The sequence below is a fragment of the Oncorhynchus keta genome, chromosome 36 (genome assembly GCF_023373465.1).
Source record: "Oncorhynchus keta strain PuntledgeMale-10-30-2019 chromosome 36, Oket_V2, whole genome shotgun sequence".
In the NCBI taxonomy this organism is placed as follows: Eukaryota; Metazoa; Chordata; class Actinopteri; order Salmoniformes; family Salmonidae; genus Oncorhynchus; species Oncorhynchus keta.
In genome coordinates this window covers 18,272,982-18,288,112 of record NC_068456.1, presented here as the reverse complement: position 1 = coordinate 18,288,112, position 15,131 = coordinate 18,272,982, and the positions used below count along the sequence as shown (strand labels likewise).

Sequence of the window (15,131 nt, the reverse complement as noted above, 5' to 3'; positions counted from 1 at the left end):
TCCCTCACGAGGTGTGCTTCACCCACAGTGCTTTGCAATTGTGCTGGAGAGATTTGTCTTTATTTATTTTATTACCTTCTACAATAACATCGTTATAGTTGCACCACCTGTGTCTAGAAATTCAACTCAATTTACTGCTTCCAATTCGGCTGATGTGTTAATTCCTTTCTACAGTGAGTATATTCTGTATTTATTACCGGAGTCTGAAATCAGAGTTGAGGACATCTATGCATCATTGTAATAGGATATCAAACGTTTATTTTCATCATTGATCTGACCCATATAGGAGTGTTCTATTCTCCTTCAGTGAACCTGTCATTGATCTCAGCAGTCACACCATTTCCAAGTATCTAATGGTGCTCAATTCATTTCTCTCACTCTGACAGAAGTATTCTATCAATTGTCATTATTGTATCACAACCGAGCTAAGCCCTTAATACTTCATTAAAATCTTGCAGTGAGACAAATAATATCCTCTGAGTTCAGTAAAGTATTCCATTCTACTCATTACCGGAAAGGCAATTATTGCTGTGGAGAAACATTTCAAGGCCTACTGTAACGGCATTCCTCCTCCTCTTCTGAGGAGGAGAAGCAAGAAGGATCGGAGGACCAATGCGCAGCGTGGTAAGTGTCCATAACGTTTATTTTAAGACATAAACTGAACACTATGAAATACAAAACAATAAACGTGAACATGAACGAAACCGAAACAGTACCGTGTGGCAACAAACACTCACACGGAAACAAACACCCACAAACCAAAAGTTAAACCCAGGCTACCTAAGTATGATTCTCAATCAGAGACAACTAACGACACCTGCCTCTGATTGAGAACCATACTAGGCTGAACTCAAAACGCCAACATAGAAAAACACACATAGACTGCCCACCCCAACTCACGCCCTGACCATACTAAATAAAGACAAAACAAAGGAAATAAAGGTCAGAACGTGACACCTACAGTAAAATACATTATATTCAATTGACTCTGAGCACTTGGTTTGTCATATTACAGTATATCACCTCACACATAAAGCACCCTTTACAGAAAACCTGTGAGAACAAAACGTGTGAATTCACATGTGAATTATTGTTATCACATGTTGCTTTACATGTTGTCACATTAACTTCACATAAGAGCACGTGATCACACAAAACGTATTTTTGGAACACTTCATGTGTACACATATACAATTCATGTTGTTTTCCCGTAAGGTATCTCTCGCCTCACGCCATCAATATGTTGTGCCATAGCAGGCGGAAGCGACCTTTCAAGCTGCTAACAGGAGAGTAGATGTTAAGGTACTCACCTATAAATGATGCAGGCACTGTTTCGACACGTGTCGCAGTTGGCTGTGTCCTGTCCTGTTCGGTAGGAAAGCCTGGGGAGTGGTGAGAGAATGGATGATTTTCATGGCTCGTTTGACTTGGATTATTTTAATTTACATGATCTATTTTTCAAACTGATATGGATTTGCGTTCTGAATGGTACAGTCTTCTGTGAGATTAGGTTGGTCAGGTAGTAGACATGCTCACTTGATATAATATGCTGATCTCTTTCCTATTGACACGGTATTCACATGGTTTTCGTCATCTTTCTGACAAAAAAAATGCATGTTTATGAATACTATAGAAAAGTCAATGTACTCGATCTCCCTGTGCTCCACCCAACTCAACATTCTCAGAAAATAATGAGAATTAGGGAGGCAAAAGACAATCAACATGACAAATTATGTCTGTGTCCTGTATGGCATTTCAAAGTGCCCTAAAGCCCAGTGTCCGCCCTGTATTGTCCTGTCATTACTTTGATTGCAATGCCTCCTCCATCTTCGGCACAACTCTATGGACATTCTGCTCCTGAGGCATCTTGGAGGCAAACTTGAGCAGACGTAAGTGTGCACTGAACATGCATGGAGATTTGATGGCATCTGTATCAATCTCTTCAGGTCTCTCCCAGAAGTAACAGTCACCATCCATCATGTCGCGTACGTTGGCGGCAGCGATGGGATTTCTCATTCATTTTGATCAGAGGCTGTGTAGAGAGTGGTCAACTGGAAAGCGGATGGGGCAAGCGGGTCCACTAGGACATGTAATTGCCTATTGTCACTGGGAGCTGATGAATGGTAACTAGAGAGGTTGAACCCTGCTGCTCACCATGTCATAAAGATGACCTTATCTGCCTTGGATAGATCGAAAGTGCTGATGGGAATGGAAGGTCACAAAGTTCATCTGTCCATGTCACCTTAGAGGTGGTTGCTCTTGACTGTGGAGTTGAGGGCCTGAATTCACAATAACTCCTTTGATATATCAAATCATTGGGAGAAAAAAAAAGGTCAATTCGAGTCACCAAACAGAAGGGAGTTTTTGTTGAGATATTGAGTGGTACAGTCATAATCAAAGTCATCACATTTTTTTGCACAACCTCCATGTACTGTAATACACCATCTAAACGACAATTGTATTTACTGAACTGTATTTTCAGTTAATCTAGCAATGTACCAATGTTCTATTCTGCTAGGCCAGATTAATTTATGTACAGACGCTGTGTCGGAAAATCATTCTCTAAACTCTGACACTGTAAGTCAACTATAAGCTGTGCCACTGTTTGTTTGCACAGGCTCACTCTGGTGTTACTTGTTTGCACAGGCTCACTCTGGTGTTACTTGTTTGCACAGGCTCACTCTGGTGTTACTTGTTTGAACAGGCTCACTCTGGTGTTACTTGTTTGCACAGGCTCACTCTGGTGTTACTTGTTTGCACAGGCTCACTCTGGTGTTACTTGTTTGCACAGGCTCACTCTGGTGTTACTTGTTTGAACAGGCTCACTCTGGTGTTACTTGTTTGCACAGGCTCACTCTGGTGTTACTTGTTTGCACAGGCTCACTCTGGTGTTACTTGTTTGCACAGGCTCACTCTGGTGTTACTTGTTTGAACAGGCTCACTCTGGTGTTACTTGTTTGCACAGGCTCACTCCGGTGTTATTTGTTTGCACAGGCTCACTCCGGTTTTACTTGTTTGCACAGGCTCACTCCGGTGTTATTTGTTTGCACAGGCTCACTCTGGTGTTACTTGTTTGAACAGGCTCACTCTGGTGTTACTTGTTTGCACAGGCTCACTCTGGTGTTACTTGTTTGAACAGGCTCACTCTGGTGTTACTTGTTTGAACAGGCTCACTCTGGTGTTACTTGTTTGCACAGGCTCACTCCGGTGTTACTTGTTTGAACAGGCTCACTCTGGTGTTACTTGTTTGAACAGGCTCACTCCGGTGTTATTTGTTTGCACAGGCTCACTCCGGTTTTACTTGTTTGAACAGGCTCACTCCGGTGTTACTTGTTTGAACAGGCTCACTCTGGTGTTACTTGTTTCAACAGGCTCACTCTGGTGTTACTTGTTTGAACAGGCTCACTCTGGTGTTACTTGTTTGTACAGGCTCAATCTGGTGTTACTTGTTTGAACAGGCTCACTCCGGTGTTATTTGTTTGCACAGGCTCACTCCGGTTTTACTTGTTTGAACAGGCTCACTCCGGTGTTACTTGTTTGAACAGGCTCACTCTGGTGTTACTTGTTTGAACAGGCTCACTCTGGTGTTACTTGTTTGAACAGGCTCACTCTGGTGTTACTTGTTTGTACAGGCTCAATCTGGTGTTACTTGTTTGAACAGGCTCACTCCGGTGTTATTTGTTTGCACAGGCTCACTCTGGTGTTACTTGTTTGCACAGGCTCACTCTGGTGTTACCTGTTTGAACAGGCTCACTCTGGTGTTACTTGTTTGCACAGGCTCACTCTGGTGTTACTTGTTTGAACAGGCTCACTCTGGTGTTACTTGTTTGAACAGGCTCACTCTGGTGTTACTTGTTTGAACAGGCTCACTCTGGTGTTACTTGTTTGCACAGGCTCACTCCGGTGTTACTTGTTTGAACAGGCTCACTCTGGTGTTACTTGTTTGAACAGGCTCACTCTGGTGTTACTTGTTTGAACAGGCTCACTCCGGTGTTACTTGTTTGAACAGGCTCACTCTGGTGTTACTTCTTTACACAGGCTCACTCTGGTGTTACTTGTTTGAACAGGCTCACTCTGGTGTTACTTGTTTGAACAGGCTCACTCTGGTGTTACTTGTTTGAACAGGCTCACTCTGGTGTTACTTGTTTGAACAGGCTTACTCTGGTGTTACTTGTTTGAACAGGCTCACTCTGGTGTTACTTGTTTGAACAGGCTCACTCTGGTGTTACTTGTTTGCACAGGCTCACTCTGGTGTTACTTGTTTGAACAGGCTCACTCTGGTGTTACTTGTTTGTACAGGCTCACTCTGGTGTTACTTGTTTGAACAGCCTCACTCCGGTGTTATTTGTTTGCACAGGCTCACTCTGGTGTTACTTGTTTGCACAGGCTCACTCCGGTGTTATTTGTTTGCACAGGCTCACTCTGGTGTTACTTGTTTGAACAGGCTCACTCTGGTGTTACTTGTTTGAACAGTCTCACTCCGGTGTTATTTGTTTGCACAGGCTCACTCCGGTTTTACTTGTTTGAACAGGCTCACTCCGGTGTTACTTGTTTGAACAGGCTCACTCTGGTGTTACTTGTTTGAACAGGCTCACTCTGGTGTTACTTGTTTGAACAGGCTCACTCTGGTGTTACTTGTTTGAACAGGCTCACTCTGGTGTTACTTGTTTGAACAGGCTCACTCTGGTGTTACTTGTTTGAACAGGCTCACTCTGGTGTTACTTGTTTGAACAGGCTCACTCTGGTGTTACTTGTTTGAACAGGCTCACTCCGGTGTTACTTGTTTGAACAGGCTCACTCTGGTGTTACTTGTTGAACAGGCTGTTACTTGTTTGAACAGGCTCACTCTGGTGTTAACAGGCTCACTCTGGTGTTACTTGTTTGAACAGGCTCACTCTGGTGTTACTTGTTTGAACAGGCTCACTCTGGTGTGTTTGAACAGGCTCACTCTGGTGTTACACAGGCTCACTCTGGTGTTACTTGTTTGAACAGGCTCACTCTGGTGTTACTTGTTTGCTCACAGGCTCACTCTGGTGTTACTTGTTTGAACAGGCTCACTCTGGTGTTACTTGTTACTTGTTTGAACAGGCTTTGTTAACAGGCTCACTCTGGTGTTACTTGTTTGAACAGGCTCACTCTGGTGTTACTTGTTTGAACAGGCTCACTCTGGTGTTACTTGTTTGAACAGGCTCACTCTGGTGTTACTTGTTTGAACAGGCTCACTCTGGTGTTACTTGTTTGAACAGGCTCACTCTGGTGTTACTTGTTTGAACAGGCTCACTCTGGTGTTACTTGTTTGAACAGGCTCACTCTGGTGTTACTTGTTTGAACAGGCTCACTCTGGTGTTACTTGTTTGAACAGGCTCACTCTGGTGTTACTTGTTTGAACAGGCTCACTCTGGTGCTTGTTTGAACAGGCTCACTCTGGTGTTACTTGTTTGAACAGGCTCACTCTGGTGTTACTTGTTTGAACAGGCTCACTCTGTGTTACTTGTTTGCACAGGCTCACTCCGGTGTTACTTGTTTGAACAGGCTCACTCTGGTGTTACTTGTTTGAACAGGCTCAACAGGCTCACTCTGGTGTTACTTGTTTGAACAGGCTCACTCTGGTGTTACTTGTTTGAACAGGCTCACTCTGGTGTTACTTGTTTGAACAGGCTCACTCTGGTGTTACTTGTTTGAACAGGCTCACTCTGGTGTTACTTGTTTGAACAGGCTCACTCCGGTGTTACTTGTTTGAACAGGCTCACTCTGGTGTTACTTGTTTGAACAGGCTCACTCTGGTGTTACTTGTTTGCACAGGCTCACTCTGGTGTTACTTGTTTGAACAGGCTCACTCCGGTGTTATTTGTTTGCACAGGCTCACTCCGGTTTTACTTGTTTGAACAGGCTCACTCCGGTGTTACTTGTTTGAACAGGCTCACTCCGGTGTTACTTGTTTGAACAGGCTCACTCTGGTGTTACTTGTTTGAACAGGCTCACTCTGGTGTTACTTGTTTGAACAGGCTCACTCTGGTGTTACTTGTTTGTACAGGCTCAATCTGGTGTTACTTGTTTGTACAGGCTCACTCTGGTGTTACTTGTTTGAACAGGCTCACTCCGGTGTTATTTGTTTGCACAGGCTCACTCTGGTGTTACTTGTTTGCACAGGCTCACTCCGGTGTTATTTGTTTGCACAGGCTCACTCTGGTGTTACTTGTTTGAACAGGCTCACTCTGGTGTTACTTGTTTGAACAGGCTCACTCTGGTGTTACTTGTTTGAACAGGCTCACTCTGGTGTTACTTGTTTGAACAGGCTCACTCTGGTGTTACTTGTTTGTACAGGCTCAATCTGGTGTTACTTGTTTGAACAGGCTCACTCCGGTGTTATTTGTTTGCACAGGCTCACTCTGGTGTTACTTGTTTGCACAGGCTCACTCTGGTGTTACCTGTTTGAACAGGCTCACTCTGGTGTTACTTGTTTGCACAGGCTCACTCTGGTGTTACTTGTTTGCACAGGCTCACTCTGGTGTTACTTGTTTGAACAGGCTCACTCTGGTGTTACTTGTTTGAACAGGCTCACTCTGGTGTTACTTGTTTGAACAGGCTCACTCTGGTGTTACTTGTTTGCACAGGCTCACTCCGGTGTTACTTGTTTGAACAGGCTCACTCTGGTGTTACTTGTTTGAACAGGCTCACTCTGGTGTTACTTGTTTGAACAGGCTCACTCCGGTGTTACTTGTTTGAACAGGCTCACTCTGGTGCTTGTTTCAGGCTCACTCTGGTGTTACTTGTTTGAACAGGCTCACTCTGGTGTTACTTGTTTGAACAGGCTCACTCCGGTGTTACTTGTTTGAACAGGCTCACTCCGGTGTTACTTGTTTGAACAGGCTCACTCTGGTGTTACTTGTTTGAACAGGCTCACTCTGGTGTTACTTGTTTGCACAGGCTCACTCTGGTGTTACTTGTTTGAACAGGCTCACTCCGGTGTTATTTGTTTGCACAGGCTCACTCTGGTGTTACTTGTTTGAACAGGCTCACTCTGGTGTTATTTGTTTGCACAGGCTCATTCCGGTGTTATTTGTTTGCAGAGGCTCACTCCAGTTTTACTTGTTTGAACAGGCTCACTCTGGTGTTATTTGTTTGCACAGGCTCACTCCGGTGTTATTTGTTTGAACAGGCTCACTCTGGTGTTATTTGTTTGCACAGGCTCACTCCGGTGTTATTTGTTTGCACAGGCTCACTCCGGTGTTATTTGTTTGCACAGGATCACTCTGGTGTTACTTGTTTGCACAGGCTCACTCCGGTGTTATTTGTTTGCACAGACTCACTCCGGTGTTATTTGTTTGCACAGGCTCACTCTGGTGTTACTTGTTTGCACAGGCTCACTCCGGTGTTATTTGTTTGCCCAGACTCACTCCGGTGTTATTTGTTTGCACAGGCTCACTCCGGTGTTATTTGTTTGCACAGACTCACTCCGGTGTTATTTGTTTGAACAGGCTCACTCCGGTGTTACTTGTTTGAACAGGCTCACTCTGGTGTTACTTGTTTGCACAGGCTCACTCTGGTGTTACTTGTTTGAACAGGCTCACTCTGGTGTTACTTGTTTGCACAGGCTCACTCCGGTGTTACTTGTTTGAACAGGCTCACTCTGGTGTTACTTGTTTGAACAGGCTCACTCTGGTGTTACTTGTTTGAACAGGCTCACTCCGGTGTTACTTGTTTGAACAGGCTCACTCTGGTGTTACTTGTTTGCACAGGCTCACTCTGGTGTTACTTGTTTGAACAGGCTCACTCTGGTGTTACTTGTTTGAACAGGCTCACTCTGGTGTTACTTGTTTGAACAGGCTCACTCTGGTGTTACTTGTTTGAACAGGCTCACTCTGGTGTTACTTGTTTGAACAGGCTTACTCTGTTGTTACTTGTTTGAACAGGCTCACTCTGGTGTTACTTGTTTGAACAGGCTCACTCTGGTGTTACTTGTTTGCACAGGTTCACTCCGGTGTTACTTGTTTGAACAGGCTCACTCTGGTGTTACTTGTTTGAACAGGCTCACTCTGGTGTTACTTGTTTGAACAGGCTCACTCTGGTGTTACTTGTTTGAACAGGCTCACTCCGGTGTTATTTGTTTGAACAGGCTCACTCTGGTGTTATTTGTTTGCACAGGCTCATTCCGGTGTTATTTGTTTGCAGAGGCTCACTCCAGTTTTACTTGTTTGAACAGGCTCACTCTGGTGTTATTTGTTTGCACAGGCTCACTCCGGTGTTATTTGTTTGAACAGGCTCACTCTGGTGTTATTTGTTTGCACAGGCTCACTCCGGTGTTATTTGTTTGCACAGGCTCACTCCGGTGTTATTTGTTTGCACAGGATCACTCTGGTGTTACTTGTTTGCACAGGCTCACTCCGGTGTTATTTGTTTGCACAGACTCACTCCGGTGTTATTTGTTTGCACAGGCTCACTCTGGTGTTACTTGTTTGCACAGGCTCACTCCGGTGTTATTTGTTTGCCCAGACTCACTCCGGTGTTATTTGTTTGCACAGGCTCACTCCGGTGTTATTTGTTTGCACAGACTCACTCCGGTGTTATTTGTTTGCACAGGCTCACTCCGGTGTTATTTGTTTGAACAGGCTCACTCCGGTGTTACTTGTTTGCACAGGCTCACTCCGGTGTTATTTGTTTGAACAGGCTCACTCCGGTGTTATTTGTTTGCACAGGCTCACTCCGGTGTTATTTGTTTGCACAGGCTCACTCCGGTGTTATTTGTTTGCACAGGCTCACTCTGGTGTTACTTGTTTGCACAGGCTCACTCCGGTGTTATTTGTTTGCACAGACTCACTCCGGTGTTATTTGTTTGCACAGGCTCACTCTGGTGTTACTTGTTTGCACAGGCTCACTCCGGTGTTATTTGTTTGCACAGGCTCACTCCGGTGTTACTTGTTTGCACAGGCTCACTCCGGTGTTATTTGTTAGAACAGGCTCACTCTGTTGTTACTTGTTTGCACAGGCTCACTCCGGTGTTATTTGTTTGCACAGGCTCACTCCGGTTTTACTTGTTTGCACAGGCTCACTCCGGTGTTATTTGTTTGCACAGGCTCACTCTGGTGTTACTTGTTTGAACAGGCTCACTCTGGTGTTACTTGTTTGAACAGGCTCACTCTGGTGTTACTTGTTTGAACAGGCTCACTCTGGTGTTACTTGTTGGCACAGGCTCACTCTGGTGTTACTTGTTTGAACAGGCTCACTCTGGTGTTATTTGTTTGAACAGGCTCACTCTGGTGTTATTTGTTTGCACAGGCTCACTCCGGTGTTATTTGTTTGAACAGGCTCACTCTGGTGTTACTTGTTTGAACAGGCTCACTCTGGTGTTACTTGTTTGAACAGGCTCACTCTGGTGTTACTTGTTGGCACAGGCTCACTCTGGTGTTACTTGTTTGAACAGGCTCACTCTGGTGTTATTTGTTTGAACAGGCTCACTCTGGTGTTATTTGTTTGCACAGGCTCACTCCGGTGTTATTTGTTTGAACAGGCTCACTCTGGTGTTACTTGTTTGAACAGGCTCACTCTGGTGTTACTTGTTTGCACAGGCTCACTCCAGTGTTATTTGTTTGAACAGGCTCACTCCGGTGTTATTTGTTTGCACAGGCTCACTCCAGTGTTATTTGTTTGAACAGGCTCACTCCGGTGTTATTTGTTTGCACAGGCTCACTCTGGTGTTACTTGTTTGCACAGGCTCACTCCAGTGTTATTTGTTAGAACAGGCTCACTCCGGTGTTATTTGTTTGCACAGGCTCACTCCGGTGTTATTTGTTTGCACAGGCTCACTCCGGTGTTATTTGTTTGAACAGGCTCACTCCGGTGTTACTTGTTTGCACAGGCTCACTCCGGTGTTATTTGTTTGAACAGGCTCACTCCGGTGTTATTTGTTTGCACAGACTCACTCCGGTGTTATTTGTTTGCACAGGCTCACTCCGGTGTTATTTTTTTGCACAGGCTCACTCTGGTGTTACTTGTTTGCACAGGCTCACTCCGGTGTTATTTGTTTGCACAGACTCACTCTGGTGTTATTTGTTTGCACAGGCTTGTGTTACTTGTTTGCACAGGCTCACTCCGGTGTTATTTGTTTGCACAGACTCACTCCGGTGTTATTTGTTTGAACAGGCTCACTCTGGTGTTACTTGTTTGCACAGGCTCACTCCGGTGTTATTTGTTTGAACAGGCTCACTCCGATGTTATTTGTTTGCACAGGCTCACTCTGTTATTTGTTTGCACAGGCTCACTCTGGTGTTACTTGTTTGCACAGGCTCACTCCAGTGTTATTTGTTTATTTGTTATTTGTTTGCACAGGCTCACTCCGGTGTTATTTGTTTGAACAGGCTCACTCCGGTGTTACTTGTTTGCACAGGCTCACTCCGGTGTTATTTGTTTGCACAGGCTCACTATTTGTTTGCACAGGTGTTATTTGTTTGCACAGGCTCACTCCGGTGTTATTTTTTGCACAGGCTCACTCTGGTGTTATTTGTTTGCACAGGCTCACTCCGGTGTTATTTGTTTGCACAGGCTCACTCCGGTGTTACTTGTTTGCACAGGCTCACTCCGGTGTTATTTGTTTGCACAGACTCACTCCGGTGTTATTTGTTTGAACAGGCTCACTCTGGTGTTACTTGTTTGCACAGGCTCACTCCGGTGTTATTTGTTTGAACAGGCTCACTCCGATGTTATTTGTTTGCACAGGCTCACTCCGGTGTTATTTGTTTGCACAGGCTCACTCCGGTGTTATTTGTTTGCACAGGCTCACAGAGGCTCACTCCGGTGTTATTTGTTTGCACAGACTCACTCCGGTGTTATTTGTTTGCACAGGCTCACTCTGGTGTTACTTGTTTGCACAGGCTCACTCCGGTGTTATTTGTTTGCACAGACTCACTCGGTGTTATTTGTTTGCACAGACTCACTCCGGTGTTATTTGTTTGCACAGACTCACTCCGGTGTTATTTGTTTGCACAGGCTCACTCCGGTGTTATTTGTTTGCACAGACTCACTCCGGTGTTATTTGTTTGCACAGACTCACTCCGGTGTTATTTGTTTGCACAGGCTCACTCTGGTGTTACTTGTTTGAACAGGCTCACTCTGGTGTTACTTGTTTGCACAGGCTCACTCCGGTGTTATTTGTTAGAACAGGCTCACTCCGGTGTTATTTGTTTGCACAGGCTCACTCCGGTGTTATTTGTTTGCATAGGCTCACTCCGGTGTTATTTGTTTGCACAGGCTCACTCCGGTGTTATTTGTTTGCATAGGCTCACTCCGGTGTTATTTGTTTGCACAGGCTCACTCCGGTGTTATTTGTTTGCATAGGCTCACTCCGGTGTTATTTGTTTGCATAGGCTCACTCCGGTGTTATTTGTTTGCATAGGCTCACTCCGGTGTTATTTGTTTGCATAGGCTCACTCCGGTGTTATTTGTTTGCATAGGCTCACTCCGGTGTTATTTGTTTGCATAGGCTCACTCCGGTGTTATTTGTTTGCATAGGCTCACTCCGGTGTTATTTGTTTGCACAGGCTCACTCCGGTGTTATTTGTTTGCATAGGCTCACTCCGGTGTTATTTGTTTGCATAGGCTCACTCCGGTGTTATTTGTTTGCATAGGCTCACTCCGGTGTTATTTGTTTGCATAGGCTCACTCCGGTGTTATTTGTTTGCACAGGCTCACTCCGGTGTTATTTGTTTGCACAGACTCACTCCGGTGTTATTTGTTTGCACAGGCTCACTCCGGTGTTATTTGTTTGAACAGGCTCACTCCGGTGTTATTTGTTTGCACAGGCTCACTCCGGTGTTATTTGTTTGAACAGGCTCACTCCGGTGTTATTTGTTTGCACAGACTCACTCCGGTGTTATTTGCACACGTCAGCTCTCCGGAGAGATGTCCTCACTGTCCCTATACCGCTGACTGCCTGGCTGAATGGATATCGCTCTCTGCTCTATTGATATCCTGTGAACAACAGATACAGGAGGGTCAGGTTGGATAATCCTGTATGTTAGCAGAATAGGATTCAGTCCCTGACCTGACTGGTAGGAACTGTAAGCAAATCACCCTGAGACCTTGAAACCAGCAGGAGTGTTGGACCAGTGATGCCCCTCAGATTGTGATAGCAGTATAGCACAGGGAGGAAAAATAGGCTTGTGCAACACTAATCATTCACCTCACATTGATTTATTGTGAGAGCATTAAGCCCAATAGAAATAGGAATGAGCATCATTGATAAGGTCCTGCAAACATCTGCAAACCAAGTAACCACTGCTCAACACAGTATGTTATACATTTCTCAGTCTTTGGTCTGCTGGGAACAGCACTGAAACCTCTCTTGGACACATCACCGTGTGCAGAGCTTTCTCCTGAAAATACCACCCACATGATGCCTTTATCCCAGCGAGAATAAGAGGGGCTTTCAGACACTATTCTGTTCCACCAGTAGTCTGGGACCATCACTTTGAAGACAGAAAGCTTTAGAGTGGCTTGGCAGGGAGAGAGAGAGAGAGAACGTGGTGAGGGAGTTAGAGTGCCTTGGCAGGGAGAGAGGGAGAAGGTGGGGAGGAGTTGAGATGCTGGGGCCTTATGGTGAGTAGCAGGCTCTAATAATAGTGATGAAACATATTGAAGGTGTCATATGAGCCACACACTTCAGAGGAGATGAAAGACAGTGCTTTATGAGGCGCTGCTAATTGGTCCTTTGAAACCAGGTTTCAGGGAGCAACATCAGGGGAGTCCGGTGGCTTTGGAGAAGGCTTAATACAATTAGCTTTGTGCCGCTCCAGGTTTTAGGAAACAAAGCAGACAGCCTTGTACCTTCAGTCCAATGCTGTAGAGTTTTGGTGTATTGGACTCGGCTCAGAAACGTTATGCACTTGTTAGTGCCTCTGTACCCCTGAGCAAATACATGGAACGATACAGTATCTACAGAACAATCAGAGACCACTCACTTCCTTGCTATTGGAATTAAATGACACAGGTAGCTGTGATGTTTGTACTCAGATGCTAAATGTAGCTTACACATGCTGTAGACCACAGCAGTTTCAAGGGCTGCAGGACCAGCAGGAACATCACACCTCAGTGAAGATTGAACCACACACAGAAAATGTCTGTTTTACTTGAATAGGTTAGTTATGTGGGGCGGCAGGTATCCTAGCGGTTAAGAACGTTTAGCCAGCAGCCGAAAGATCGCTGAAATGTCGCTGGTTTGAATATCTGAGGCAACTCGGTGAAAAATCTGTTGATGTCACCTTGAGCAAAGCAATTAACCCTAATTGCTCCTGTAAGTTTCTCTGGATAAGAGCATCTGCTAATGATGTAAATGTAATGCCAATTCTAAACGATGCCTGGTGAACATAAATTATTTCCACTCACCCTTCTCTCTGAGCCTCGCCCTTCTCCAGCTCTTGGATGACCCCCAGTAAGACTTTGATGGTCTCCTGACTGGAGCTGATGAGGTTTTCCATGGCCTGGAGCTTTTCTTTAATATCCCCGTTCCCAGCTAAGGGCACTATCTCCTTGCAGGCACCCTGCCGTCCTGGGGGGCAAGCCTGGCTGTCCAGGCCCGGTTGGGGTTTCATTGGGGTTGGTAAAGTCCCTGATCGGCACTGATGTGCCTTCACCCTAGCTACAGAGCAGCCAGCACTGTGGGGGTGGGGCAGTGTCTGGGACTGTTGTCCATTGGGCTGCATGGCCTTTTTGCGTTTGCAGCGCACCGACGGACTCCCTAGGCCTAGACCTTCCACTTGCGTCAGGGAGTTCCAGGCAACTGGACTTGTGACCTTTGACCTTGTGTCCTGTAAGGGTTCCTCACAGTTGGCCAGCTGGCGCTTGGCAGAAGGGTTGGCACCCATTGTGTCCGCTTTGGATAATCCTTTGTGTTTGGTCCTCGCGCCATAGGCAGGGTTCTCTGGCTCTCCCCTGGGAGTTGGGTCGTTTGCAATGCATTCTGTGTCCTTTGTGATGCGAGAGGAGTCCGGGCACGCACGCCCATCTACACAGTTGGCAATGGATAACAGATCCTCTGTACCACTGCTGTCGTCCGTGTGGTGGAGCAGAGCTTGCGTCTGCCGCACATGCTTCCCTGCACCCTGAGAAGACGAGCACTCCTCTAAACCGAGCGCCTCCTCCTGCCCTTTCAAGTCACTCAAAAACCCGTTGTTCTGGCCCTTGTAGTCCTCCACCAAGGCCGTGTGTTTGATCGTGTGTCCTTTCTTTCGCTCGAAGGGGAAAGTCTGGTAGTGTTTCGTAAGGTCCGGTGACGTCTGGACACCTGTGCTCTTAGTCACATTGGGGATGGAGCGCCGCGCAGGCATCGTCATGTACTTCCTGTAAGCCACTTTACAGGAAATGGACCGGGCTCCTCGCCCCCCTGCCCGCTGCTCCTTCTGGGCGTCACATATGTCCTTGAAGCGGACTTGTAAGGCTTTGTTCCTCTTCTTCACCTGCTGTTTGCCGTCAGGACCGTACTGCACCTCCAGGCTTTGTGACGGGCCTGCCTCTGAATCGGACTCTGAGTTGGATAGCACGACCTTGCTGTTTTCCTTGCTCACCATGGTTTCTGGGAGAAGGGAGAGAAATATACAGTGTATGTATTATTACTCTGGGGTGGCATCACAGTAGATAGGTAGCAGATTATTTTCTGACACTGAGCAACTAACATCTAAACTGTCAGAGCTTTATTTATACCAGATCTTGATTAATATCATAGATGACACACGGACAGACACACCTTCTTATTCATGTGCCCCGCCCCAAAAATTCTATAGGTATTCCACATGCAGAGCTGTCATATTAAGGGGCTGCATTGCATTGAACAATGTCTGACAAGATTAATAAGATATTTGATTACCAATGGATAAACATGGAAAGCAGTGTAAGGGAATGAAATGGGGATAAAGGACACATCACTGCTGAGGTAGTTCATCATCTTTATACGATGAGACACCATGTGATGAATAAACCTAAATTAATTGTTTGTTATTACACAAAGGCAGGCCCTTCATGACATAGTCGCTTCTCTGAGAGCAATCACGTTTAATCATTTTAAGACATAGTAATTCCATCAATATGCTTGTTGGGTGATATTTTTTTTTGTCATTGATAAAATTCTGATTAGTCACTTTCAC

General features: G+C 45.5%; 1 protein-coding gene across 1 annotated transcript in view; it reads right to left on the bottom strand.

Moving 5' to 3' along the window:
• LOC118369919 (inhibitory synaptic factor 2A) overlaps window positions 1-15,131 on the bottom strand; it is a 35,557-nt gene that overhangs the window by 10,932 nt on the left and 9,494 nt on the right. The window contains exons 2-3 of the mRNA XM_035754693.2: window positions 13,378-14,563; window positions 1,311-1,382 (exon numbers count right to left, since the gene is read on the bottom strand). Coding sequence (XP_035610586.1) covers window positions 1,311-1,382; window positions 13,378-14,558 — 1,253 coding nt within the window. The 5' untranslated portion in view covers window positions 14,559-14,563. The remainder of the gene's footprint in view (window positions 1-1,310; window positions 1,383-13,377; window positions 14,564-15,131) is intronic.